A 22,615-nucleotide genomic window follows, 5' to 3' on the forward strand; every position below is an offset into this window, starting at 1 on the left:
TACTTTCTCGCAGAAGTTTTTGCCGTCTTTCAGCACACTTTGTGTTGTCAGACGGATTTCTTATCAGACCTGGCATTTAGCAGCGCTGAGTGTGGCGTTAATCACATGTACCTCAATGACAAATGGGGTAGAGGTGCATGATTTTAAGAATTATTTAATAGCAATACTAGCGCTACAACTTAGGAAAACAGTATTGATTATATCAAATATTAACACTTCTCTTTTTTATTACTACAGATTCCTCACCTATTTCCATGAGGTCTGACCACTTTGATCTCCTGGACATTAAGCAGGGTTAAAGTCTACCCAACTGACCAAATATATAAACTATATGCAGTCATGAATGTATAAAATCCTGCTAAATTTTGCATCTCTGCGGTCCTTTGCTATAGAAAAATTGCACACTTATACTTTGATCTGCTTTACAGTGCAATAAATGGAGCTAATTCCTTTTTCATCACATGGGGCCAGCTTAATACTGCTATTTTTATGTTATAAATAGAATTATTTTTATTTAGGTTAACTTAACATTAATATTAGGCTGATGATCTGCAAATTTTAAGAGTGAAAAAGAAAAAATCTATGAGGGAGGAGGTTAACAAGTGAGGAACAAATTGGCAAAGGGGGGAATTGACCCATGTAATGTTAAAGTCCATCTATCCTTAAGAAAGGAAATCTGCCAGCTAACAAATTCAACTTATTTCAAAGAGCTTTTACAGGCTGAAACCTCTATCAGGTGAACAAGTGCACGACAAGGTCAAAACAACATGGAGCCTTGTTTAGTTAGAAAGCAAAAGTAAAAATACAATCCCAAGAGACACATGTTTAAAGTCAGGTTTCACAAGAGTGTCTGTTTGTCTGAAACCACACAGGTTTGATCATTTTGATCTCAGTAGCTAATGTAAAAAAAAAAAAAAGAAAAATTCATCTGTCAGTGCCACCATTGTCCTTTTCTTTAAACCTATCACTACTAGCGTATGAAAACTGTATGGTCAATCTACCTGTGAGCAGAGACTTATTTATTCATTATAAAAACCCCAGCAAGCTGCCCCCCCAACCCCCAACCCCCGCCCCCAAATCTACTGTATTATGCTGCTACACTATGCATACTACTAATTCACATCCCTTCTCTCATCCATACGTCCACTGTTTGGTTAAACACAAAAGCTTTGCTTTGATCAATAATTTATACGGCTCATCATCAGTGCAGTCAAATCAACACAGTGTCTGTTTCAGCGTAAGATAAGAAAATGAGTTCGCCTCTTCGGATAGAAAAAAGATGAATTAACATGAATCTTCGGTTTCTGTCTTTTTCTTTTTTTTATTTTCAACTGCAGACATACATTTCCTCCCATGCACATTCACCTCTGAGATCCTGCAGGCATTGAAATAAAACTGATTTGCAGAAGACGGAGCCCCAAGCAGCACAGATTCACGCTGGAAATAAATTAGAGACATTTCTGAAGGAATATGTTGAGACTTAAGTTAAAGAGACTACCCCGACCCTCTGCCATGTCCAGCAACAGAACCTTTCTAATCTAAAAATCACCCATTCATGCCGGATGTGAAAACTGTGATGCGTCACATTTTACTAATCAAACACTGATGATCCAATATTGCTCTCCTCATGGCTGACATTTGAAATTTTTTTCCTCCCAATCTCAGGTCTGTAGTTTATCTTGTTCTAGATTGTCTTCAAGTCAGATCCACATATTTAATCCCTTCATGGCTTGGAAACACCTCGTTATGGAAAAGACATGATCACTTACTTCAGCCGGTTCTCTTTATACTGAAACCACTATGTAATAAGCTGATTAAAACTTAATTTGGCTTTAAAATCTGGAGCTTGTTTAGTTTCTTAGTAAGCATGAAGGAGAAGTATAATATATAAATGGCCATTCTGTGTTATTTTACATCAAAAAATTCTATTTTCCTGTTAATAAGCTGAGAAGGTAATCAGAGCGTGGGCACAACGTTGTAGCACCTATTTGCATCCATCCTGCATGACTTATTTAAAACTAGAGCTGTTATGTGCGTGTCACTCCTCCACCCCTGAGTGTTCGAGGCTGCGACTGAGTCACTGCGTGCGTCACTCTGTGTTATTGACGCTGTATGGTGGAGGCGGGTCCAGGCTTTGCTCTGAGGAGGGAGTCAGGCTCTGTGGGAGTCCAGAGGAGGGGGTAGGGGAAGCGGGGAGCTCCTCCGAGTCAGAGTTCTCTAGAGAGAGGTCGTCCATCAACGCTCTGCGTCCTCGCATCGACAGTGGCAAAGGAGCACGCCTGGAAGACATGGGAGACACTCACAACATGCCCTGCCTTTAAACAGCTCCATAGGTGCAGCAAAAACAAATAAATGTAGCATACTGAGGGTATGAGCATGTTGTTAATTTATAATCAGAGCTGTGAAAAAAGGAATTATGATTTTTGAACTTTCAGCAATTTTCTTTGGACTTTGGTTGTTTTTCTACGATTTAGAAAAAAATGTCTTTGCCCTTGTTTGAAGATTAAGCGATGAGTGAAGCCAGATCTAGATTTACAGAACACTCCGGCAAAGAAAGACCTAAAACTAGAAGTTAAGGAACTTTACTAAGGCCAATTTCTTCCAAAAGCCGTCTACCAAAACCATACAGATACCATCTGGTTGAAATTGATGTGTGTGTGTATATATGAAGAGTTGCTACTACTTGAAATACTAAGAAATGCTACTTGGATTTAAAATAATTGCCATCATGGCTTTGTCAAGCTGCTGCCTAACTTTGTGAAGCAGGAAAAACATTAATACAAAGTGAATTCAGTAGAACTTTTTATTGCCTACCAGGAGTGGGTGACAATAGTTGAATAAACTTTTGGCTCTCAAAATAGTATCGGTGCCCTATTTGTTGGTACTCGCTGATACCAATACCACCATTTTAGTGCTGGATTGGGGCCCTGCCCGATACTGGTATCGGTATCAGGCAACACTAAAATTTATGGATGCAAACAGAAATCTATCTTTACTGCTGGAAAATGTTCCTGAAGAGAAAAATGCACCAAAAGATGAAATTTGTTTCATTTCTAAGTTGTAAGGATATAACATTAGGACAGAGGTAATCTCCTGCATATGATCTGCTTTTTTTCTATGATACACATGCTGCAAAAACATGATGTTACAAGGACTAAGTAGATAAATAGAATAAAACAGCCAAAGTCCAAAGAAGATCTTCAAAAGACAGGTTCATCAGTTATAAATTATTTTAAATACATAAATAAACAGTTAATGAGATGGACACAAGAAACACAAAAGCAGTGTGTTGGATTTTAAGGCATCTCTTTCTAGGGATGACTCCCTGCTTGAATGGCTCATATGAACATTAATGAAAGCTTCAAGAGTGCCTGATGCAGAGCCGCCTAAATCCAACACACTGCAACTTTACGGGCTCAGATGTCAGTAAAGAAACAGACGTTACTACCAAAACGTACCACACACATTGACCTAGTTGTCTGGTCTCCAGTCAGTGACGCTGAGTGTTGGGAGGCACACAGATGGGTAATGTGTCAATGTGAGGTGGACACACACGGATGCAACAAAAGAGCAAAGCAAAAGAAACCATATGGAGTTAATGGGATGTTAAAGAAAAAGAAAAACATAGCAAAACAAAAATGATGATGATGATGGGGTTAGCCTGGGAGGAAGATGGAGAATGATGCTGCTTACCTGAGCTGGGTGCGCAGTGATGAGATCTCCCGGTTCATGGTCTGACTGCTGTCTGTGAGCTCCTCCAGCTCCCTCTGCAGCTTCCTCTTCTGAGCGTTGGAGCGAGAGTTTTCCTCCTCCACCTCCTCCAGCTGCCTCTTCAGCTGCTTCAGTCGGATCATTGACTTATCCAGCTGTGGTGGGGGGGGGGGAAGAGGGGAAAGACGAGGAGGAGGGTTCAAAGGTTGAGGTGAGAATCAAGATTAATGGGAAACAAAAAAAAAAAAAAGAGAGATTTTCCAAAGATGGCAGATTAGTCTAAGAATGGCAGGACTAATCCTGATTAAACCTGGAGGATCACTCCCTGGGGATGTTTTGGGAGGAGACTCCACAGGGGACAAAGATGCCAGGACCGAATTAGGATTAGTTTGGATTGAGACGGATAAGTCTTTTCTGTATGAGGATGATGTCTTTTCATCACAGCACTAAGCTGACCTAATTAAGCCCGAAGAAGACCCGATTCAAAGGTATAGAGGACCATCTTTTATTTCCGGGAGGATCATCTAAATAAGTGGTTATCCTGGTAATATGTTTATATAAGGCTCTCCTACATGCTTATACCGTTAGCTATCTTTACTTTCAGCCGCATATGTGTGATGTCATTGAAGCTCACCTTTCTCACCGCGGTTCTTTGAAAATGGCTTAAGGTCATAAGAGAAAAAGTGTCTACGAAATGTATGAGAAGAAAAGAAAGGCCTCTGAAGAGGCAGATATATCCCAGAATGCTTTGCACGGAGAGCTCTCCTCTCAAAACTTTATTTGCTGTCACAGCGGCCCGCTGTCACCATAGGCTGTAGCTACCTGATAGCGGTGACTAATAACAAAGATGGAGCAGGCACCACGCAGTGGAGTAACGGGGAAGTGATCATCTGTCTGAACGGTAAGTTGACTGAGTTCAAAATAAGCATCCTCCAAAATACCTTTAAGATGGCAGCGTTTGCCTTTTAACAGCCGTACCTGCTCTTTGTACCGGTCTGCATGTCTCCTCTCATCCTCTGCTTGCATCAGCGCCTCTTTCAGCTTCTTCTCCGTCTTCCGCGCCATTTTGCTTGTGATGGCTCTCTCCCTGTGGGGTTGGAAATTGGCAATTCATTCAAGGTTTTAAGGTTAGCTACAACTGTCATGTTAAAAATCTACCTTCTAGAGTTCGGAATAAACCCCATAAGCAATTAACTCGGTTTCAAACATACCTATTGAGTAAAAGAAAATATTTTCCTTGAAATTGAATATTTATACCTTCGCGGCCTGTTTATACTAAATGGTTTGTAATAATTGTTACACTGGTGATTTAGTAAATAAAAACATTAAAAAAGGATTATTGTACCTACTAAATTTATTCATTTTTATTCAGCAATTTTTGTAACTTTTCATTAAACAAAAAAATCAATTTTCTCATGCCAGGAATATCTAGGCTCTCTGACGGCTGCATAGATACTATTTAAATGGTATGGTTCACTGCATATAGTTCTTTCCATTCTCAATCACATTTTTGAACATTAAGGTCACAGAAATTGGCTGCAGAATAGCTAAAAAAGACAAACAGCTAAACTATTTAAACTATCAGCTTAAGTCATTTTTTGCATTGCAAATACTGTTGTAACACACAATTGCTATGAAATGGTCTTTTGTCTTCATTCTTCTCTCACTCTGGGTCAGATTTAGGAGTAAATTTCTCCGCTGTGAGATCAATCAATCAATCAATCAATCAATCAATCAATCAATCAATCAATCAATCAATCAATCAATCAATCAATCAATCAATCAATCAATCAATCAATCAATCAATCAATCAATCTAAGGCTGTATGGACCAGTCCTCTGTTTTTGGCATGTATCAATAAATTTAGGAATAAGAAGTTCCTTCAACACCAGATTAATCTGATATTTAACATAAAAAATGGTCAAACAGGATGCAGTGGCAGGCTTTGTAACCTGCAGGGGTTCAGAGTGCCAAGAGCTAGATTTGCCTTTAAGGAGTCCCAGAACAGCACTGGTGCGAGCAGGAATTCAGACCAAAGCATTGCAGTTCCTATTTATATAAACCCCAACAAAAGGCTTTTTAGGCATATTTTTAACCAAATGTTAAGAGGGAGTCTGTATGGCTCTTTATACGTACCAATATGGCTACGTTCATACTGCAGGCCTTGATGCTCAATTCTGATTTTTTTGCGAAATCCGATTTTTTTGAGTAGCTGTTCATATTTCCAAATATATGCGACTTGTATGTGATCTACAGTCATACAACACAAGAGTCCCGCATCCGCAGTAGAGGACGCAATGACGTCACAAGCCAGCATGCTCTTTTTTTTCCGGAAGTTAACATAGATGGTAGTGCCGGCGCACATCTAGCGGCCTTTTTCAACCATAAAAACTAAATGTTTTTAATATGTTTAAACATAAATACTGCTCTCCGCATCATCATCTGCCATGATTGTTGTTTCTCTTGCCGCTTCTTCGTAGCAAGATGCAGAATAGTGACCTTTGTTGGGTATTAATGACCTTCAGGTCGCATTTGAAAAGATCAGATTCGTACCAGATTCAGGACCACATAGCCAAGTGGCCTGGGTCGGACTGGAAAAAATTGGATCTGTGTTGTTCAGGCTGCCATGAAAAGATCAGATCCAGGTCGCATGTGGGCAAAATAATCAGATTTGGGTCACTTCAGGCTGCAGTGTGAACGTAACCTATAAAAACAAACTTGTGCGGATGTAACAGTATTTTAAGAAAGATTTTACAAGATTTAATGATAACCCTTCTTTTACTTACTGTCTCTCTTGTTCCAGCTGCTCCTCCATAGAATCGATCTTAGCCTCCAGGGCGGCGACGCTGAGTTTGTTTTTGCCCCTCACCGCTCCCTCCAGCTCCTCCACACGGGTCCTCAGCTCCTTGTTCTGCCTCTCCAGCTGCTCTCTGGAAGCTTCAGCCTTCTGGGCCAGAGTCCTCTCCCCTTGAAGCTGCACCGTCAGCGTCTCCACCTGTGGCACAGCAGCAGTGAATGGGTGGGTGTTGAAAGTCCCTGTTTGAGAGATTTATGCCTTCAGGTTTTTTATTATCATACCTGCAGGGCTGTCTTCCTCTGCCTTTCTGCCAGTAGCTCTGCGTTTGTCTGCTCCTCTTCCAGCTCCTCCTCCAGTTGACTGACTCGAGCCTCTAACCTCCTCTTTTCGTCAAACAGTGCGCTCCTTGAAGAACGCAAAATCTCATGATTCCAAATGGTTGAACTGAGAGGAAATGATGTAGAAGGTGTAAGGTACTTACTTTCCAGAGGTGTTGTTGACCATCTCTTCAGAAAGCTCGTCCCTCTCCTGCTGCGCCTGTCGCTTTTGTTTGTCAGATACAGCCAGTTCCTGCACAAACACATGGATGTAAACATCAAACTCTAACATAGGCTGACTTCACAACATGGCATTCTGCAGTGATTTCGCTTCAAGACAGTCGATGAACCTTTTAAAGTGCTGTTGTTCATATATTTCCTACAGACTTTCTGAGGTTTTTTAAAAAACATTTTATCTGCCCTAAAGTCTAAAGAAGCCTAAAGACTTGTCCACGAGGAAAGTGGAAAGCTATGCATGATCAAGGGCCTTTTTCCAGCTGTGATCCTAAAAATCTGCCTCTTTTCTTCCATCCAAATAAACGTACCTCTGTGAGATGCAGGACCTCTGCTTCCAGTGTTTGTATTTTCTTTTCACTGTCTTTCGACTGTGCGATCACATCATCACGAGATAACTTCGTCTCATCTAGCTCGCGAAGAATCTCCTTCATTTGACCCTGACACAAAATTAAAATGTTAATTTAAAGTCATGTTGATGAGTACAGGTATTTTAAGGATGTAATGATGGATTTGTACCTGCAGCCTGCGGAGCTGTTTGACAGAATCCTCTTTGCCACGACCTACTGCCTCTAACTGGGCCTCGGCTTCTTGTAGCTCTGCCTCCAGCTGCTTCTTGGCTGCCACAGCCTGAGAGCGCTGAGTCCTCTCCTCTTCCAAGTGGATCTCCAGCTCTTTTACCTGGTTCCAGAAAAGGGAGATTAAATGAAAGAGTGATTTAAATAAAAATCAAAAGAGATACGAGTGCTTTAGTTTGTGCTCCTCTCCACCTGCTTGCTGAGCGCCCTCCTCTTCTCCTCTCCCTTCTCCTCGTTGTTGCTTATCTCCCTCTCAAACTGAGCCTTGAGGGCCTGCATGTTAACCTCCAGCCTCAGCCTCAAGTTCTCTGCCTCGTTCAGCTCCTCCTCCAGCTCCTGGGTTTGTGCCCGCAGGTTCTGAACTTCTGTTTCCAAACTCCTCTTGGTCCTCTCGAGCTCGTGAACCTACAGCGAGATTAAAGAGCCCTGTGACTAACTGGGAGCCAAACTAAAAAAAAAACACAGCTCCATCAGGCTGATCCATACATTTTTGCCGACGTCATCCTGCTGGTTTACGAGCTGCTCCATTTCCTGGCGGAGCTGCTTGTTGGCCCTCTCCAGCTCGTCTCTTTGGTCCTGTACCTCCTACATGCAGAGAACCAGAGGAATGACTGATAAAAACACACAAACTTGACACAATATATTTTTGAGGGTTTAATTTATATTGAAGCTTTTCATGGTTTTATCTACCAGCACTTTAAATTTGAATTCAAATCTCAGTGCTACAGTTCAAAAAGGGAAAATCAAAACAAAGGTTAAAAGACCATAACATTAAAAACAGAGTAAAGGACAATCATTACAATCAATACATTCAAAGGCGTACGTAGCCTATTAAAAAAATCTAAAAATCAGAAATTCTAAGCATTTCTAAGTAAATAGGATGATCTGCAAGAGGAATTAGCATTTTTACCCATATAATAAGAAAATTAGATACACTATATTGCCAAAAGTATTTGCTCACCTGCCTTGACTCACATATGAGCTTAAGTGACATCCCGTTCCTAATCCATAGGGTTCAATATGACGTCGGTCCACCCTTTGCAGCTAGAACAGCTTCAACTCTTCTGGGAAGGCTGTCCACAAGGTTTAGGAGTGTGTTTATGGGAATTTTTGACCATTCTTCCAGAAGCGCATTTGTGAGGTTGCACACTGATGTTGGACGAGAAGGCCTGGCTCTCAGTCTCCGCTCTAATTCATCCCAAAGGTGTTCTATCGGGTTGAGGTCAGGACTCTGTGCAGGCCAGTCAAGTTCATCCACACCAGACTCTGTCATCCATGTCTTTATGGACCTTGCTTTGTGCACTGGTGCACAGTCATGTTGGAAGAGGAAGGGGCCAGCTCCAAACTGTTCCCACAAAGTTGGGAGCATGGAATTGTCCAAAATGTCTTGGTATGCTGAAGCATTCAGAGTTCCTTTCACTGGAACTAAGGGGCCAAGCCCAGCTCCTGAAAAACAACCTCACACCATAATCCCCCCTCCACCAAACTTTACACTTTGCACAATGCAGTCAGACAAGTACCGTTCTCCTGGCAACCGCCAAACCCAGACCCGTCCATCAGATTGCCAGATGGAGAAGCGCGATTCGTCACTCCAGAGAACGCGTCTCCACTGCTCTAGAGTCCAGTGGCGGCGTGCTTTACACCACCGCATCCGACGCTTTGCATTGCACTTGGTGATGTATGGCTTGGATGCAGCTGCTCGACCATGGAAACCCATTCCATGAAGCTCTCTGCGCACTGTTCTTGAGCTAATCTGAAGACCACATGAAGTTTGGAGGTCTGTAGTGATTGACTCTGCAGAAAGTTGGCGACCTCTTCGCACTATGCGCGTCAGCATCCGCTGACCCCGCTCCGTCAGTTTACGTGGCCTACCACTTCGTGGCTGAGTTGCTGTCGTTCCCAAACACTTCCATTTTCTTATAATACAGCTGACAGTTGACTGTGGAATATTTAGGAGCGAGGAAATTTCACGACTGGATTTGTTGCACAGGTGGCATCCTATCACAGTTCCACGCTGGAATTCACTGAGCTCCTGAGAGCGACCCATTCTTTCACAAATGTTTGTAAAAACAGTCTGCATGCCTAGGTGCTTGAATTTATACACCTGTGGCCATGGAAGTGATTGGAACACCTGATTCCAATAATTTGGATGGGTGAGCAAATACTTTTGGCAATATAGTGTATCATGCACTTGAAATAATAGACTATTTTGTCTTATTTTAAATGTAAATTGTCTTATTCCATTGGGAAAGTGTCTCACTTACCTGCTCAAATCAAGAAAAATTCACTTATTTTAAGAAAAAAACATCTTACTTAGATTTACATTTTTTGCAGTGTACTGAGAAACAGCTGAAGCTCAGTCAGATTGGATGAAGAGTTTCTGTAAACTACTACTTTTTTTTGTTTTTTTTTGTTTGTGTTTTTACGGTAATAGTGGCTAATTTTTTTTGACAGTAGGCTGACAGGAAAGAGGGTACGCGAGAGGGGGTGTGTGGTAAAGGACTAAGGCCTCTGTACATGTGTGATTCGCGCCAACCACGGTGCCATCTGCACACCCTGTAAACTGCATTTTTGCCTTTTTGCTATAGATTCTCAATAAGCTCTTGACTATAACTCAGCTAAACTTACAGGTGCTGGTCATAAAATTAGAATATCATGAAAAAGTAGATTGATTTCAGTAATTCCATTTAAAAAGTGAAACTTGTATATTATATTCATACATTACATACAAACTCATATATTTCAGATGTTTATTTTGTTTAATTTTGATGATTACAAATGACAACAAATGAAAATCTCAAATTCATCATATCAGAAAATTAGAATATTACTGAAGACCAATAAAAACAAAGGATTTATAGAAATGTTGGCCAACTGAAAAGTATGAACATGAAAAGTATGAGCATGTACAGCACTCAGTATTTAGTTGGGCCTCCTTTGGCCTGTATTACTGCAGCAATGCGGCGTGGCATGGAGTCGATCAGTCTGTGGCACTGCTCAGGTGTTATGATAGCCCAGGTTGCTCTAATAGTGGCTTTTAGCTCTTCTGAATTGTTGGGTCTGGTGTATTGCATCTTCTTCTTCACAATACCCCATAGATTTTCTATGGGGTTAAGGTCAGGAGAGTTTGCTGGCCAATTAAGAACAGGGATACCATGGTCCTTCAACCAGGTACTGGTAGCTTTGGCACTGTGTGCAGGTGCCAAGTCCTGTTGGAAAATGAAATCTGCATCTCCAAAAAGTTGGTCAGCTGCAGGAAGCATGAAGTGCTCTAAAACTTCCTGGTATGTGGCTGCGTTGACCCTGGACCTCAGAAAACACAATGGACCAACACCAGCAGATGACATGGCACCCCAAACCATCACTGACTGTGGAAACTTTACACTGGACTTCAAGCAACGTGGATGAAGTGCCTCTCTTCTTTTCCTCCAGACTCTGGGACCTTGATTTCCAAAGGAAATGCAAAATTTACTTTCATCAGAGAACATGACTTTGGACCACTCACCAGCAGTCCAGTCCTGTTTCTCTTTAGCCCAGGCAAGACGCTTCTGACGCTGTCTGTGGTTCAAGAGTGGCTTGACACAAGGAATGCGACAGCAGAAACCCATGTCTTTCATACGTCTGTGTGTGGTGGTTCTTGAAGCACTCACTCCAGCTGCAGTCCACTCTTTGTGAATCTCCCCCACATTTTTGAATGGGTTTTGTTTCACAATCCTCTCCAGGGTGCGGTTATCTCTCTTGCTTTTACACTTTTTTCGACCACATCTTTTCCTTCCCTTCGCCTCTCTATTAATGTGCTTGGACACTGAGCTCTGTGAACAGCCAGCCTCTTTAGCGAGGACCTTTTGTGTCTTGCCCTCCTTGTGCAAGGTGTCGATGGTCGTCTTTTGGACAACTGTCAAGTCAGCAGTCTTCCCCGTGATTGTGTAGCCTATAGAACTAGACTGAAAGACCATTTAAAGGCTTTTGCAGGTGGTTTGAGTTAATTAGCTGATTAGAGTGTGGCACCAGGGGCCATCAATTTTGAACCTTTTCACAATATTCTAATTTTCTGATATGATGAATTTGAGATTTTCATTTGTTGTCATTTGTAATCATCAAAATTAAACAAAATAAACATCTGAAATATATGAGTTTGTATGTAATGTATGAATATAATATACAAGTTTCACTTTTTAAATGGAATTACTGAAATCAATCTACTTTTTCATGATATTCTAATTTTATGACCAGCACCTGTATGCTACATTCACACCGGCCGTGCTGTGGACAGCAAAAAAAGCTCCTGCTGCTTCATTTTGGATGATTGTAAACATGAAGCCTCAAGTGCATCTTTGATGCTCCCGAGGCGCTTCCAGTAAAGTGTGTAAAGATGTGCCTGATGCTTCTGCTGCTCCTGTGCTCAATGGCAGAAAGAAGTGACCTCAAAACATCGCCTGTGCAGTCAGTTCATCAAGATTTCGATCCTGCCTTCAAATATTATTTAGCTGTCGGAGCCGCTCAGACCCCCACATACCGGCGGTGCTATGACCCTTGGAATTCCCAGCAGCAGCTGGGTTTTTTTTCAATACTGTTCGTCGCTGGAAGTAGATGTTTTTCAGGTATGTGGTACAAACTGCAGAAACCAGAATAATAAAATCAAACATATTTCGTCATTTGAAATTAATTTAGGCGTTAATAGACAGTTTCAGAGGAGTGACCATTGGTCTCTGCATCAGCAGTGCTGTCTCCATCACCCTGCCAGTTCCCAGATCAGCTTCTCTGATTGGTGGATGTGGCGCCTCAAGCAGCAAAAGTTGAATTTATCCAACTCCAGCAGCTGCTGTTTATGAAGCACGTTGGGCGCGTCAGATGCTCAGAAGCTTATGAGCCGCTACTTCAGCTGCTCAAAACACACTGCAGGACCTTTTGATGCGCCTTCATGCGTGTCATCCATTGATGTTGCATGTAAACCAGCTGCTTTTGCTGCTTCAATCACGTGCTGTGTGAACTTAACATTATCCATCGACTCCCTGTGAGCTAAACTTTACCCGACCATTAGGCCACTCCCTTTTATCTTGACCATGCCTCTTTGATCTATACCACTCTCTCTGATGAAGAGGAATCCATTCGATCAAAACATCCCATTTCCCTTGTTGGCTATTTGAAGCCTCTGACAGTTTTTGTTTCAGGGTTATGTATCATTCATCCCCATCTTCCCATCACTACACAGCAGTCTCTCAGTTCGTCCTGTAGAAAAGCATGATGCAGCCACCACCATGTTTCTGTTGCCCATGTTGTGTTCAGGGTGTTGCCTGGTGTTTGTATCCATCACTGCTCTGCTGGTTTTTGTTCATAAATATTCTTTATACCAAAAATAAATTGCACAGATAGAATTTATTTGCTAATTTTTGTGACTTCTTTTTTTTTTTACTATGTTATATTTAGGTTAATTGGATTAAATGGAACTAAGTAAAAATGCTTATAGAGGCTTTTAGGTTTACATCTGTTTAAAAAGTTTTAAAAAGTAGGTTCTAATTGTTATTCTATGCTGCAGTGTGTATTGGTCTCTAAAACAAACAGAACTTTAATAAAATGTCTGGAAGACTGTGCATCTTTCCTGTTGTTACCTGAAGGGATCTGGACAGGAAGAGACATTTTGTTTCCCTCTCTCGACTGTCTGCTTCTGCCTTGTCCCTCTCCTCTGCCAGACGAGCACTATCTGCCTTCTCCTCAGCCAGGCACTGTGGGGGACAGACGCAATGTTGTTGACAAGGCCATACAGCAAATAAAAATGACCTCTGTTTAGATGTTTCTATCTGTGTTACTTCTCTGACCTGATCAAATTTCTTCTGTCTCTTTTCCAGGGCAGTGCAGTTCTGTCTCTCTCGTTGAAGGGCGATGGTCATGTCCTCCAGTTCTTCCCTCAGTCGTTCCCTTTGCCTCTCAACTCGCTCTTTCTCCTCTTCCTTTTGCCGCTCTTTTTGCACAGCACTATCCAGCTCTCTCTGGAGCTTCCTGCGCGTCTCCTCTCCGGTTTCCACGGCAGTGCTCACCTCCTCAGACTGCTTACGGAGCTCTGCAAGCTGCACAGGGGTACACATCGGTGCCATACATGGAACTGATCATTTTAAAGACTAGGCTTTATATCTAAGATCGAGAAAATGGAAGATTTTCTAAATATGACAATCAACTGGGTTTTTCTAGTATTTTTAAAACTACTTTATTATGGGGATAGAAATATCTGGAACAAATGGGTGTTTGTTTATTGACACCTAGAGAAAATAAGCTGAGGAGTGAGCCTCTGTTGTACCTGTTGGGTGTGTGTTTGTATCTGACGGCTCAGCTCTTTGGCCTTTTCCTCCTCTTCCTCGAGTCTTTCCATCAGTCCGTTCTTCTCCTCCTCCAGAGCTCTCACCCTGGAAGAAAGGGCCATCTTTTGACGAGTCTCATCCTGCAGAAGCTCCTGAACACAGAAGAAAAATGTTTAAACCTTTTAACATCACAACCAGAGATTACAACTGGAAAGGTACGTTACCTTTGCATCATGCAGCTGACTCTCCAGGCTGCTAACTTCTTTAGCTAGTCGAAGAGATTTGGAGTCAGAAGAGGTCAAATTGCTTGACAGCCCTTCAATCTCACACTAAAAAACAAAACAAAAAAACAGACAGGGTTGAGTTTAATGGTGCTTAAGTGTTTTTTTATTTTATTTTATTTAAGGCAGTAAAGCCAAACGGTGTTTGAATAGAGAGGAAACATTGGATGAACACATCAGTGCTGTGTGTGCTTTGGTACCTGCAGCTTGTGCAGCCGCTCCTCCCTGTCCTCCCTCTCCCTGTCGGCCTGAGTAAGACGGGCGGTGAGCTCCTGCAGCTGACTGTCAGCCCTCTTTCGGCCTCTTTCACTCTCTAAGCGGCTTGCCTGAAGGTTCTTGATTTCTTCTGTCAAATTCAGCCTCTCTTCCTCAAGCACGGATTTGGCCTTTTCCAGGGACTGACGCGCCTGAAGGAAATGCCACAGTGAGTGACTGAGCATGTATAAATATATGTTTGCTGACATATGGAGGTGTTTGCAGCTCTTCTACCCTCTTGCTGTTGTCCAGCTGCTCCTGCAGGCTTTCTATGGCAGCGTTGTGTTTGATTCTGACTTCTGACAGCTGGGCTTCGTGACGACGGGTTTCCTCTTCAATACCTCGCTGAAGATCATTTAGCTCCATCTCCCTCCGAGACCTGCGGAGTAAAGCAGTAAAAAGGAAATTGCTCCGATGAGCCTCTTCATCCTGATCTGAAAGCAATCATTATGGACATTTCTGGTTTCTGTACAGTGTGGCATCATCATAAACGGCATATATATAATGACAGAACTCCAATGTTCGTCTGCATGCCTGTTACACTGTTCATGATGCTTTATGCATGATTTTTTTCCTATTTTTCCTTTTTTTAATAAATATCCTCTGCATGCTACACTATCAGCAAAGACTCAGACAATGAAAGGGTTATATTTGCCTAAGCTCTTGCTGTGCAGCTGTGGTGTCCAGAGAGTCCTCCAGCTCAGTCCTCAGAGCTTCCAGCTCCTCCCCCAGGTCTCTTCTCTGTTTCTCTGCTCTCTCTCTCATCACTCGTTCATTCTCCACCTCCTCCTTCAGCTCGGAAACTTGGGACGAGGCCTCCCTCAAAGCTCTCTGAGCTTCAGCACGCCGTGCGCCTTCTTCCTCCAACCTGACAAATTAAAAAAGGGGAATCAGTCAAAATCCTTACAATTTTAATATTAATGCTGCTGTGCTGAAACTCACCGGCCCTGCAAGGTGGTTATCTCCTTCTCTTTCTGTGTCAGAGTCCCTCTGAGCTCAGCGACCACCATGCCAAGATCCGACAACTGCTCCTGGGCCTCTAAAGAGTCGCTCTCTATCCTCCTTTTCCACTTCTCCTGCTCTAAGCGACCCTGCTCCTCACGTTTTAGACGTTCTGCAAACAATCCAATCCAACTTTATGAAGCACTTTAAAATTTCTCAAAAGACCAAAGTTCTGTACAGTGAAACAACATAACATCATTACACAGACTCAAAAAAAATTATACAAGCAAAGAAGACAAATTTAAAATCAGAACTATACAATCTATAATAAAATAAAAATGAAAGTAATTTAAAATAATGTATCACAGGCTAAAATCAACATCTCACACAGTTTAGAAAGCCAAGGCAAAGAGATGAGTTTTTAAGAGCGATTTAAAATCAGACAGGAAGTAGGCAATTTAATTTGCAATGGAAGGTCGATCTACATTTTTGGAGCTGCCACAGAGGAAGAACGATCGCCCCTAAGCTTCCTTTTAGCTTTTGGCACCTCGAGAAGCAGCTGATCGGCTGACCTGAGTGAACGCGAGGGTGCATGGAGGTGCAGCAACTAAGAAAGATAAGATGGAGCAAGACCACGGAGAGACTTAAAAACAAATAAAAGAACTTTAAAATGAATCCTAAAATGTACACGGACTCAGTGCAATGAGGCTAAAATTGGGGTAAAATGCTCATATTTATAGGTGCAAGATAAAAGACGTGCTGCAGCGTTTTGCACTCTCTGGAGTTGAGCAATCTTAGAGGCACTAACCCCCAAATAAAGTGCGTTACAGTAATCCAGCCGGGTAGCGATAAAGGCATGGATTACTGTCTCTAAAAGATTTCTGGAGAGAATGGGCTCTATTTTGGCCAACTGGCTTAGCCGAAAGAAACTTCTTCACAGTTGCCTTTATTTGGCTATCAAATTTAAGATCAGCATCCACTTTGACAAAAAGGTTTGTAAAAACTGACTTCCTCTACTGGGCTGGGTAACCTAGCTCAGTAACAGTCAAGGGGATAAAGCATGATCAACTTTTCAATCACACTTCAACTAAGATATATTCTTCTCCGAACAGAATCACAAACGGCCATTATAAAACATTAATATCAAATATTTTTGTGATTGAAAGACACCATAGACTCTTCTTTTCGACATAAAGTACAAATAAATAAAGTAATAGCAAAAGTGAAAGTCTGATAAAACAACAGCTGTCTGACTAGGTGATATATACCTTCTAGATCAGCAATGACGGCCTCCTGTTTGTTCTTAAGTTTGTTGAGGCTTTTGGTTTTCTCTTCCTCCTCGGTGAGTTGGTCAGTCACTTCACTCAGATGTTCTTCCAGCAGCTTTTTCTCCTGCTCAACCAGAAGCAGGAAAGGTTCATGAAAAACACACATAGCTGGATCATATGGCTAAAACTTATAACACAAAACATTTATTAATTTCAGTCGATATGATGAAACTTTTATATCCATATAAAACTAAATAAATCCTTAGAAAGAACACGATCACAAAATCCTATACAGACCTCTGACAATTATTTTGCCATCTTTTTAAACTCCTTTGCTTTAAAAAAAAATGGAAAAAAAACACACCTACATCTACATTAAACGCAGAACGTTGGTCAGGGGCAAATGTTGTATTCATAAACTGTTATGTACATTGAAATATCAAAAAATGTGTTTGAAATCACACCACTGACAATAGATTGAATCATATTGTGATATATTTATATTAAAATTTTGTCCACCCAAACACAACACCAAGGTTTTCAGCTTCTTTGGTCTAATTCCCTTTTCTTCACACATGCTATGCTTTATTAAATATGTCTTAATAACTTTGAGCTTTCTGTTGAAGGGATGAGGGGTATTTAATGTGACGCTGACCTTGCTAAGTCTGTCTCTCTGCTCCACTGCAGTCAGGAGGTCCGTCTCCAGACTCTTCACTTTGGTTTCCAGGGAAACCTTCTCCAGCAGAAGGCGCTGTTTAGCACCTTCCTCCTCCTCTAGCTGCTCCTCCAGGTCCTGAAAAACACGATGTCTATTCAAACATCCTGCCCAGCATCCTATAATTGTTTTTATGCATGTTTTAAAACTTTGCAGACTGCATCTCGCCTCTTCCAATCACCTGTATATTCTGCTGCATCCTCTTCTTCTCATTGGCCAGCTGAACGCCTCTCTCCTCCTCCTCTACCAGTCGACTCTCCATCTCGCACAGGACCTCCTCCAGCTCCTCCTTCCGACTGGCTAACCTGGCCCTCAACTCCTCCGCCTCTGCAAATAGCTCTGCTTCCGCCTGCAGCTGATCGGCCAGCACCGCCTTTTCTTCTAGTAGCTGGAGTGTGAGGGAAGGGAGTGGGATGATGATAGGTGAGTGTGGGCATGATTCATAAACACTAAAGTTTGAGAACAGAGGCAGGAGAAGAAGAAAAAGGAAGAGGGTTTGTACCTGAGCGTGCCTCTTGTCCAGCTCAGAGTATTCCTGCTCCACTCTGCTGAGGTTCTCTTTGGCCTTGTGGAGCTCCGTCTCCCTGACCTGGATCTCCTCATCCTGTCGGGTCACCTGCAGCAAAGGCTTCACCTGGGGGCCGCAAAAACGAAACAGAACTTATATTGAATCCCAAAGAAATGCAACTGCTACTCATCACCATTCGATTTTGTATTAAATTAAATATTATTAGAGTAAAAGCAGGTATGCACTGAATGCTTCATGTCATTTGTGTGCACCTTTGTAAACAGTCGCCACCACTGCCAGTTCCTGAGTTTAAGGTAAGCAGCACAGTTTCTCTGCATCACTCTCAGAGCACTCAGCTGCTGCTGCTTCTTCATAAAGGCCCTGAAACCAGAAAAAAAACAACCAGTGTCAATCTCTGTTCCAACACTTTCATTTGATCTACCGTATATCAACAGTTATTGTTTTTAAAATGGATAAATATGTCACTAAATAGAATAAGAAAGACCAATTCTTGGTAATCTTAACCTGTAGGAGAAAGCTGGAATACCAAGAGGGAGGACATCTATGCACAGGAAAATATGCAAATTCAATGCCGAAAAACTCCAGGATTCAAACCCAAAATGCTCTTGCTAGAGGCTAAAGTGCTCAAAACCTCACCACACTGCTGCCCTCATTCAAGTATTAACGAAAGAAAAAAAGAAGCAGACTTTGTATTTCTGCATGAATCTGATGTCTGCAGAATTCAATTATAAAAGTTCAGTAAAATCTCTGTATTGTAGAAAATAAAATGTATAAATATCCAGATGAAATCAGTCATCAATCACCATTTAAACGGCCAATATTGCAGTGTTGATCAGATAATGATTTAAAAGAACTTTGAGCCAAAGGATCCAGATTTCAAAGCCTCTCTTTTAAAATCATCCCCTGCTTTCTGTGCATTTGGACGAAGCCTTACTTGCGTGCTAGAAAACCTCTGGCGGCGCTCTGGAAGCGTATGATGGTGTCTGTGATCTTCAGGTCTCTCTCCTCTTCCAGGTGACCCAGGACTCCGGCTCTGAAGAAGACTTTGCTCTGACCCACCCGGTACAGGTTGGGGTCCAGCTCCAAGGCGTTGATCTAAATGACGACAGCTAAGATCAGTCAGCTGGTCCCACATCTGCCTGTGTGTTTAAAACATTTCCCTACCATGAGCTCTGAGGCCTGTTTGCCATCCATAAAGGTGCGAGGGATAGCGTTGGGTGTTAGAATCTCGTATCTGGAGAAAAATGTAAGAACAGATTTGTTTGAGTAAGGGATTCTAGGATGAGTGAGAGAGAAAGAGATGAAAGGATTTTCATTTGTCGACTAAAGGCTTGGTGTAAATCCACACCTCTGTCTGAACTCCTGGAATGGGATACGGTTAGGGAATCCCTGCCTGCAGATACGGATTCCCTCCAGAACACCGTTACACCTCAGCTGGTCCAAAACAAGGTGCGGTGTTAGTTTACCAGCCTGTTGAGCAAAACAGCAGCCAGAAAGAAAATGATGAGATATTTGATCAGTTTTATCTGCCCTTATCTTTTGTCTGCTCTAGAACAGGAGGTCTCACCCTCTTCTCGTGGTTGGGGATGATGCACCGCAGGAAGTTGGGGTTGGTGTTCCTGAGCGTGGCCATCAGCTTCGTGAGGGACTCCTTGTAGAGCTGACCTACAGTCCGAAACATTCCCTTCTTCGTCTTCAGCCCAGCGGCTCCAAATGGGACCGTCCCGCTGCTCTCTCCTGTGGACACCTGGTCCAGACCTATTATCCTGTCGACTGGACGGGAGCAGAGAGCTGGGTCTCAGTTTGATTGAAATCATTATGTAATCTGAGGTGATACAGCAACCATCAAAACTTCTGGTAGCGATGTGTAAAAGGCTTCTGACTCAGCAAAAAACTTTATAAAAAGAAATCTTAGAAATAACTGATTCGCAGTTTGAGTAGATTCAATCAGTGGGTTTGATCCAACATTTAAAAGTTTTTTTAAGTTAGATTTATTAACTACATGCTAATTACCAAGTTAATGTAGAGTAACTATTCATGTTTAGATGGCCATGTTTAGAAACCGATTATTCTAAAATATCCATTCCCTACCATTTCATAATAAAGCAGCGATTCAAACAAATTAAGGGTTGGATCTGAATAAACAAACATATATGGTAAATTTATGTTGATGTGATAAATACTGATTCGTGTGAAAGCTTTTTACACATCTTTACCAGGAGGATGCAAACAGACTTGGAGGGATTTATATATGGTCTTTAACTTGACTTCATACATATTTGTATAAAAACCAGTATAGGCTTCAGTTGAGACAATTAGTGAGATGATGTGGATTTGTAGCTGAAATTGATCCAAAGCCAGTATCAACAGCAACAAGTGAAATAAAGCCCAGGACAGCCTGTCATGCCTAACCTGTTAGCCCTGGACTTGCTGAGGCACGCACGACACATTTGCACTAAATGATTAATTCTGTATTTGACCCTGAGGCGTCTGGAAACTCTTTATACCTAGCAACTAATTTGTGTTTTTTCTTTGATACTTATCAAACAGATCCCAGTAATTCAGGAGATAAGTAAGAAAATCTCAGGAATAACAATCCTCATTATTTATTAGAAGGTCTCTCAAACACACACAGCAAATTAGCAGCAAACACACAAACATTAAAAGAAAATGTCTAACTTTGTTTCATTTTGATCATTTCAGAATGTCAAAAGCCTTTTAAATCAGTGATTTTGAGAACTGGACAGGTGAAATCACACTTAAACTAATTACCAGTTCCATTTGCTCCCATATTTCTACAAGAATAACTGGATTCAAAACCAACATGTTTAGGGAACCACTGATTTAAAAGTTAAGAGACAGAAATAAAATCATGACTATAAGGAGCACGAGCCACTTGGTGTCTGGCTGCATGAACAATGAAGTGGTGGATTAAAACTTTAGTCAAAGCCATCTTGAGAAGCAGTCCTACTTCTACAACATGACAGCAAGGCAAACATCAGTGTTACTCTAAAAGGATCTTAACATGAACGAGAAAAATTAATAAGTCAAAAAGCTGCTGAAACCTGGTTTGATAAATGTTCAGACTTTTTATTTTCAGCTTCGATCCTCGGTTCACACCTGCCATCAGTTAAAGTGGAAGGGACGGACCTGAAATTAAGTTCAGTTTCCGTGGCCGGATTCACCATGGTTTCCATGGAGGCATAGAGAAGGTAAAAACTCATGAGAAAAATGATTTACTTGTCATAAAGCCTTTTTAAACCAGAACACAATTGGCAGCAAAAAATAGGATAAAAAGCGAATTATTATTAACTGTAAACATTTCTGATGAAAATGACCCCCTGACCAGGATTTAGGTTAAAGCTAAAATTTCATTTGCCTAGAAGTAATAATGCTGATCTGGAGCAGCTTGAATTTGGTAGAGAATCTGTAGAAAAAGCTAAATATTAGGGTGATTGCAAGATGGCCCTTCGACCTCAAAGATAAACCATCAATATATCAGTAGAAACAAGCAGAAAGTGGATCACTAACTATTTAAATGGACTGGTTGCTTGTAAAATTAAGATTTTTAAGAGATGCAGATAAATTATTTCTTAAAGCTGATCCTAATGGTGGGCGATATATCGAATATACTGGTTGTATCTTGAGTTTTCCCACGCACGATAGTTAAAATGACTCTATCCCAACTCTATCGTACAAACTCCCATGAAAACATTAAGCCATCATCATCTATTTCACTGAGAGTTCTATTTTCGCACACACTTTTTAAATGCATCAAAAAACCCTCCTCCCTTTTATTTGCAACCGGCAAACGAAATATGACGACAGCAGGTAATTCAGTTAAGCAATATATGGCAGTGGTTTGGATTTCACGCTCAGGACGTTGAACAAAAGGCGGTAATTCGTAAGACGTGCCGGAACAATCATTGCTGCAAAAGGTAGCAGTGCAAATTCAATTCACCTAAAATGCCATCGGCTGCAAAATGAAGGATGTTGTAAACTCTGCATGTCAGCGTCTCCCCGCACACCAATTAAAACGCTAAATTAATCAGCCGTGGAGCCGATGACGTTGTCATTTGATAAAGCTATCCCATATGAGTAAAGGTTAGAGATGGAGGGAAATCACAGACGCAATTTATTCTGTTATTTAAATGTTTTTTAATAGCTCTAATACCTGTGATGTGGTCCTGTTCAGAGGTTTTGCAGGCGTTCTCTAAACTTGGTAATGTTCTCAATTTTACAACTTTTTGTGTAAAATTTTTTGTACAACTTCTTTAAAATTCCCAGCACGTCAAGATCATATCCATACATTTTCTATCACACTTATCCCAAGTGGGGTCACGAGGGGTGCTGGTGCCTATCTCCAGTGGTCTACGGGCGAGAGGTACACCCTGGACAGGTTGAGTGCATTGCAGGGCAACACAGAGACAACCATTCGCGTACAAACTCACACCTAAGGAGAAATTAGAGAAGCTAATTAACCTAACAGTCGTGTTTTTGGGCTGTGGGAGGAAGCCAGAGTACCCGGAGAGAACCCACGCATGAAAAGGGAGAACATGCAAACTCCATGCAAAAGCCCCCGGACCGCGAACTGAGCTCTGAACCTTCTTGCTGTGCTAACCACTGTTCCACTGAGCAGCCCAGAGATGATCTGATAATGCTCTAGTTTTGGGGCAATATTTCCACTTTTGTTTT

At 41.7% G+C, this 22,615-nt stretch overlaps 1 protein-coding gene across 9 annotated transcripts in view; it reads right to left on the minus strand.

The window, feature by feature from the left end:
* Window positions 1-221: 221 nt before the first annotated feature.
* myh14 (myosin, heavy chain 14, non-muscle) overlaps window positions 222-22,615 on the minus strand; it is a 51,353-nt gene continuing 28,959 nt past the window's right edge. For 6 of the 9 annotated variants that reach the window (XM_038284370.1, XM_038284368.1, XM_038284367.1 and 3 more), the window contains 27 exons: window positions 19,488-19,693; window positions 19,269-19,390; window positions 19,085-19,154; window positions 18,855-19,015; window positions 18,172-18,280; window positions 17,894-18,025; window positions 17,573-17,779; window positions 17,332-17,469; window positions 16,677-16,800; window positions 15,409-15,580; window positions 15,122-15,334; window positions 14,701-14,845; window positions 14,412-14,618; window positions 14,155-14,259; window positions 13,930-14,082; window positions 13,454-13,702; window positions 13,247-13,360; window positions 8,124-8,222; window positions 7,830-8,042; window positions 7,579-7,740; window positions 7,371-7,499; window positions 6,990-7,078; window positions 6,790-6,913; window positions 6,498-6,706; window positions 4,690-4,798; window positions 3,694-3,866; window positions 222-2,279 (listed from right to left, as the gene is read on the minus strand). In XM_038284370.1, coding sequence (XP_038140298.1) covers window positions 2,090-2,279; window positions 3,694-3,866; window positions 4,690-4,798; window positions 6,498-6,706; window positions 6,790-6,913; window positions 6,990-7,078; window positions 7,371-7,499; window positions 7,579-7,740; window positions 7,830-8,042; window positions 8,124-8,222; window positions 13,247-13,360; window positions 13,454-13,702; window positions 13,930-14,082; window positions 14,155-14,259; window positions 14,412-14,618; window positions 14,701-14,845; window positions 15,122-15,334; window positions 15,409-15,580; window positions 16,677-16,800; window positions 17,332-17,469; window positions 17,573-17,779; window positions 17,894-18,025; window positions 18,172-18,280; window positions 18,855-19,015; window positions 19,085-19,154; window positions 19,269-19,390; window positions 19,488-19,693 — 4,124 coding nt within the window. In that variant the 3' untranslated portion in view covers window positions 222-2,089. Of the gene's footprint in view, window positions 2,280-3,458; window positions 3,500-3,693; window positions 3,867-4,689; window positions 4,799-6,497; window positions 6,707-6,789; window positions 6,914-6,989; window positions 7,079-7,370; window positions 7,500-7,578; window positions 7,741-7,829; window positions 8,043-8,123; window positions 8,223-13,246; window positions 13,361-13,453; window positions 13,703-13,929; window positions 14,083-14,154; window positions 14,260-14,411; window positions 14,619-14,700; window positions 14,846-15,121; window positions 15,335-15,408; window positions 15,581-16,676; window positions 16,801-17,331; window positions 17,470-17,572; window positions 17,780-17,893; window positions 18,026-18,171; window positions 18,281-18,854; window positions 19,016-19,084; window positions 19,155-19,268; window positions 19,391-19,487; window positions 19,694-22,615 lie in introns of all 9 variants that reach the window. The other 3 variants (XM_038284363.1, XM_038284364.1, XM_038284371.1) reach the window with 2 other exon arrangements.

Source organism: Cyprinodon tularosa, unplaced genomic scaffold (genome assembly GCF_016077235.1).
Source record: "Cyprinodon tularosa strain WSP-4 unplaced genomic scaffold, ASM1607723v1 ctg2, whole genome shotgun sequence".
In the NCBI taxonomy this organism is placed as follows: Eukaryota; Metazoa; Chordata; class Actinopteri; order Cyprinodontiformes; family Cyprinodontidae; genus Cyprinodon; species Cyprinodon tularosa.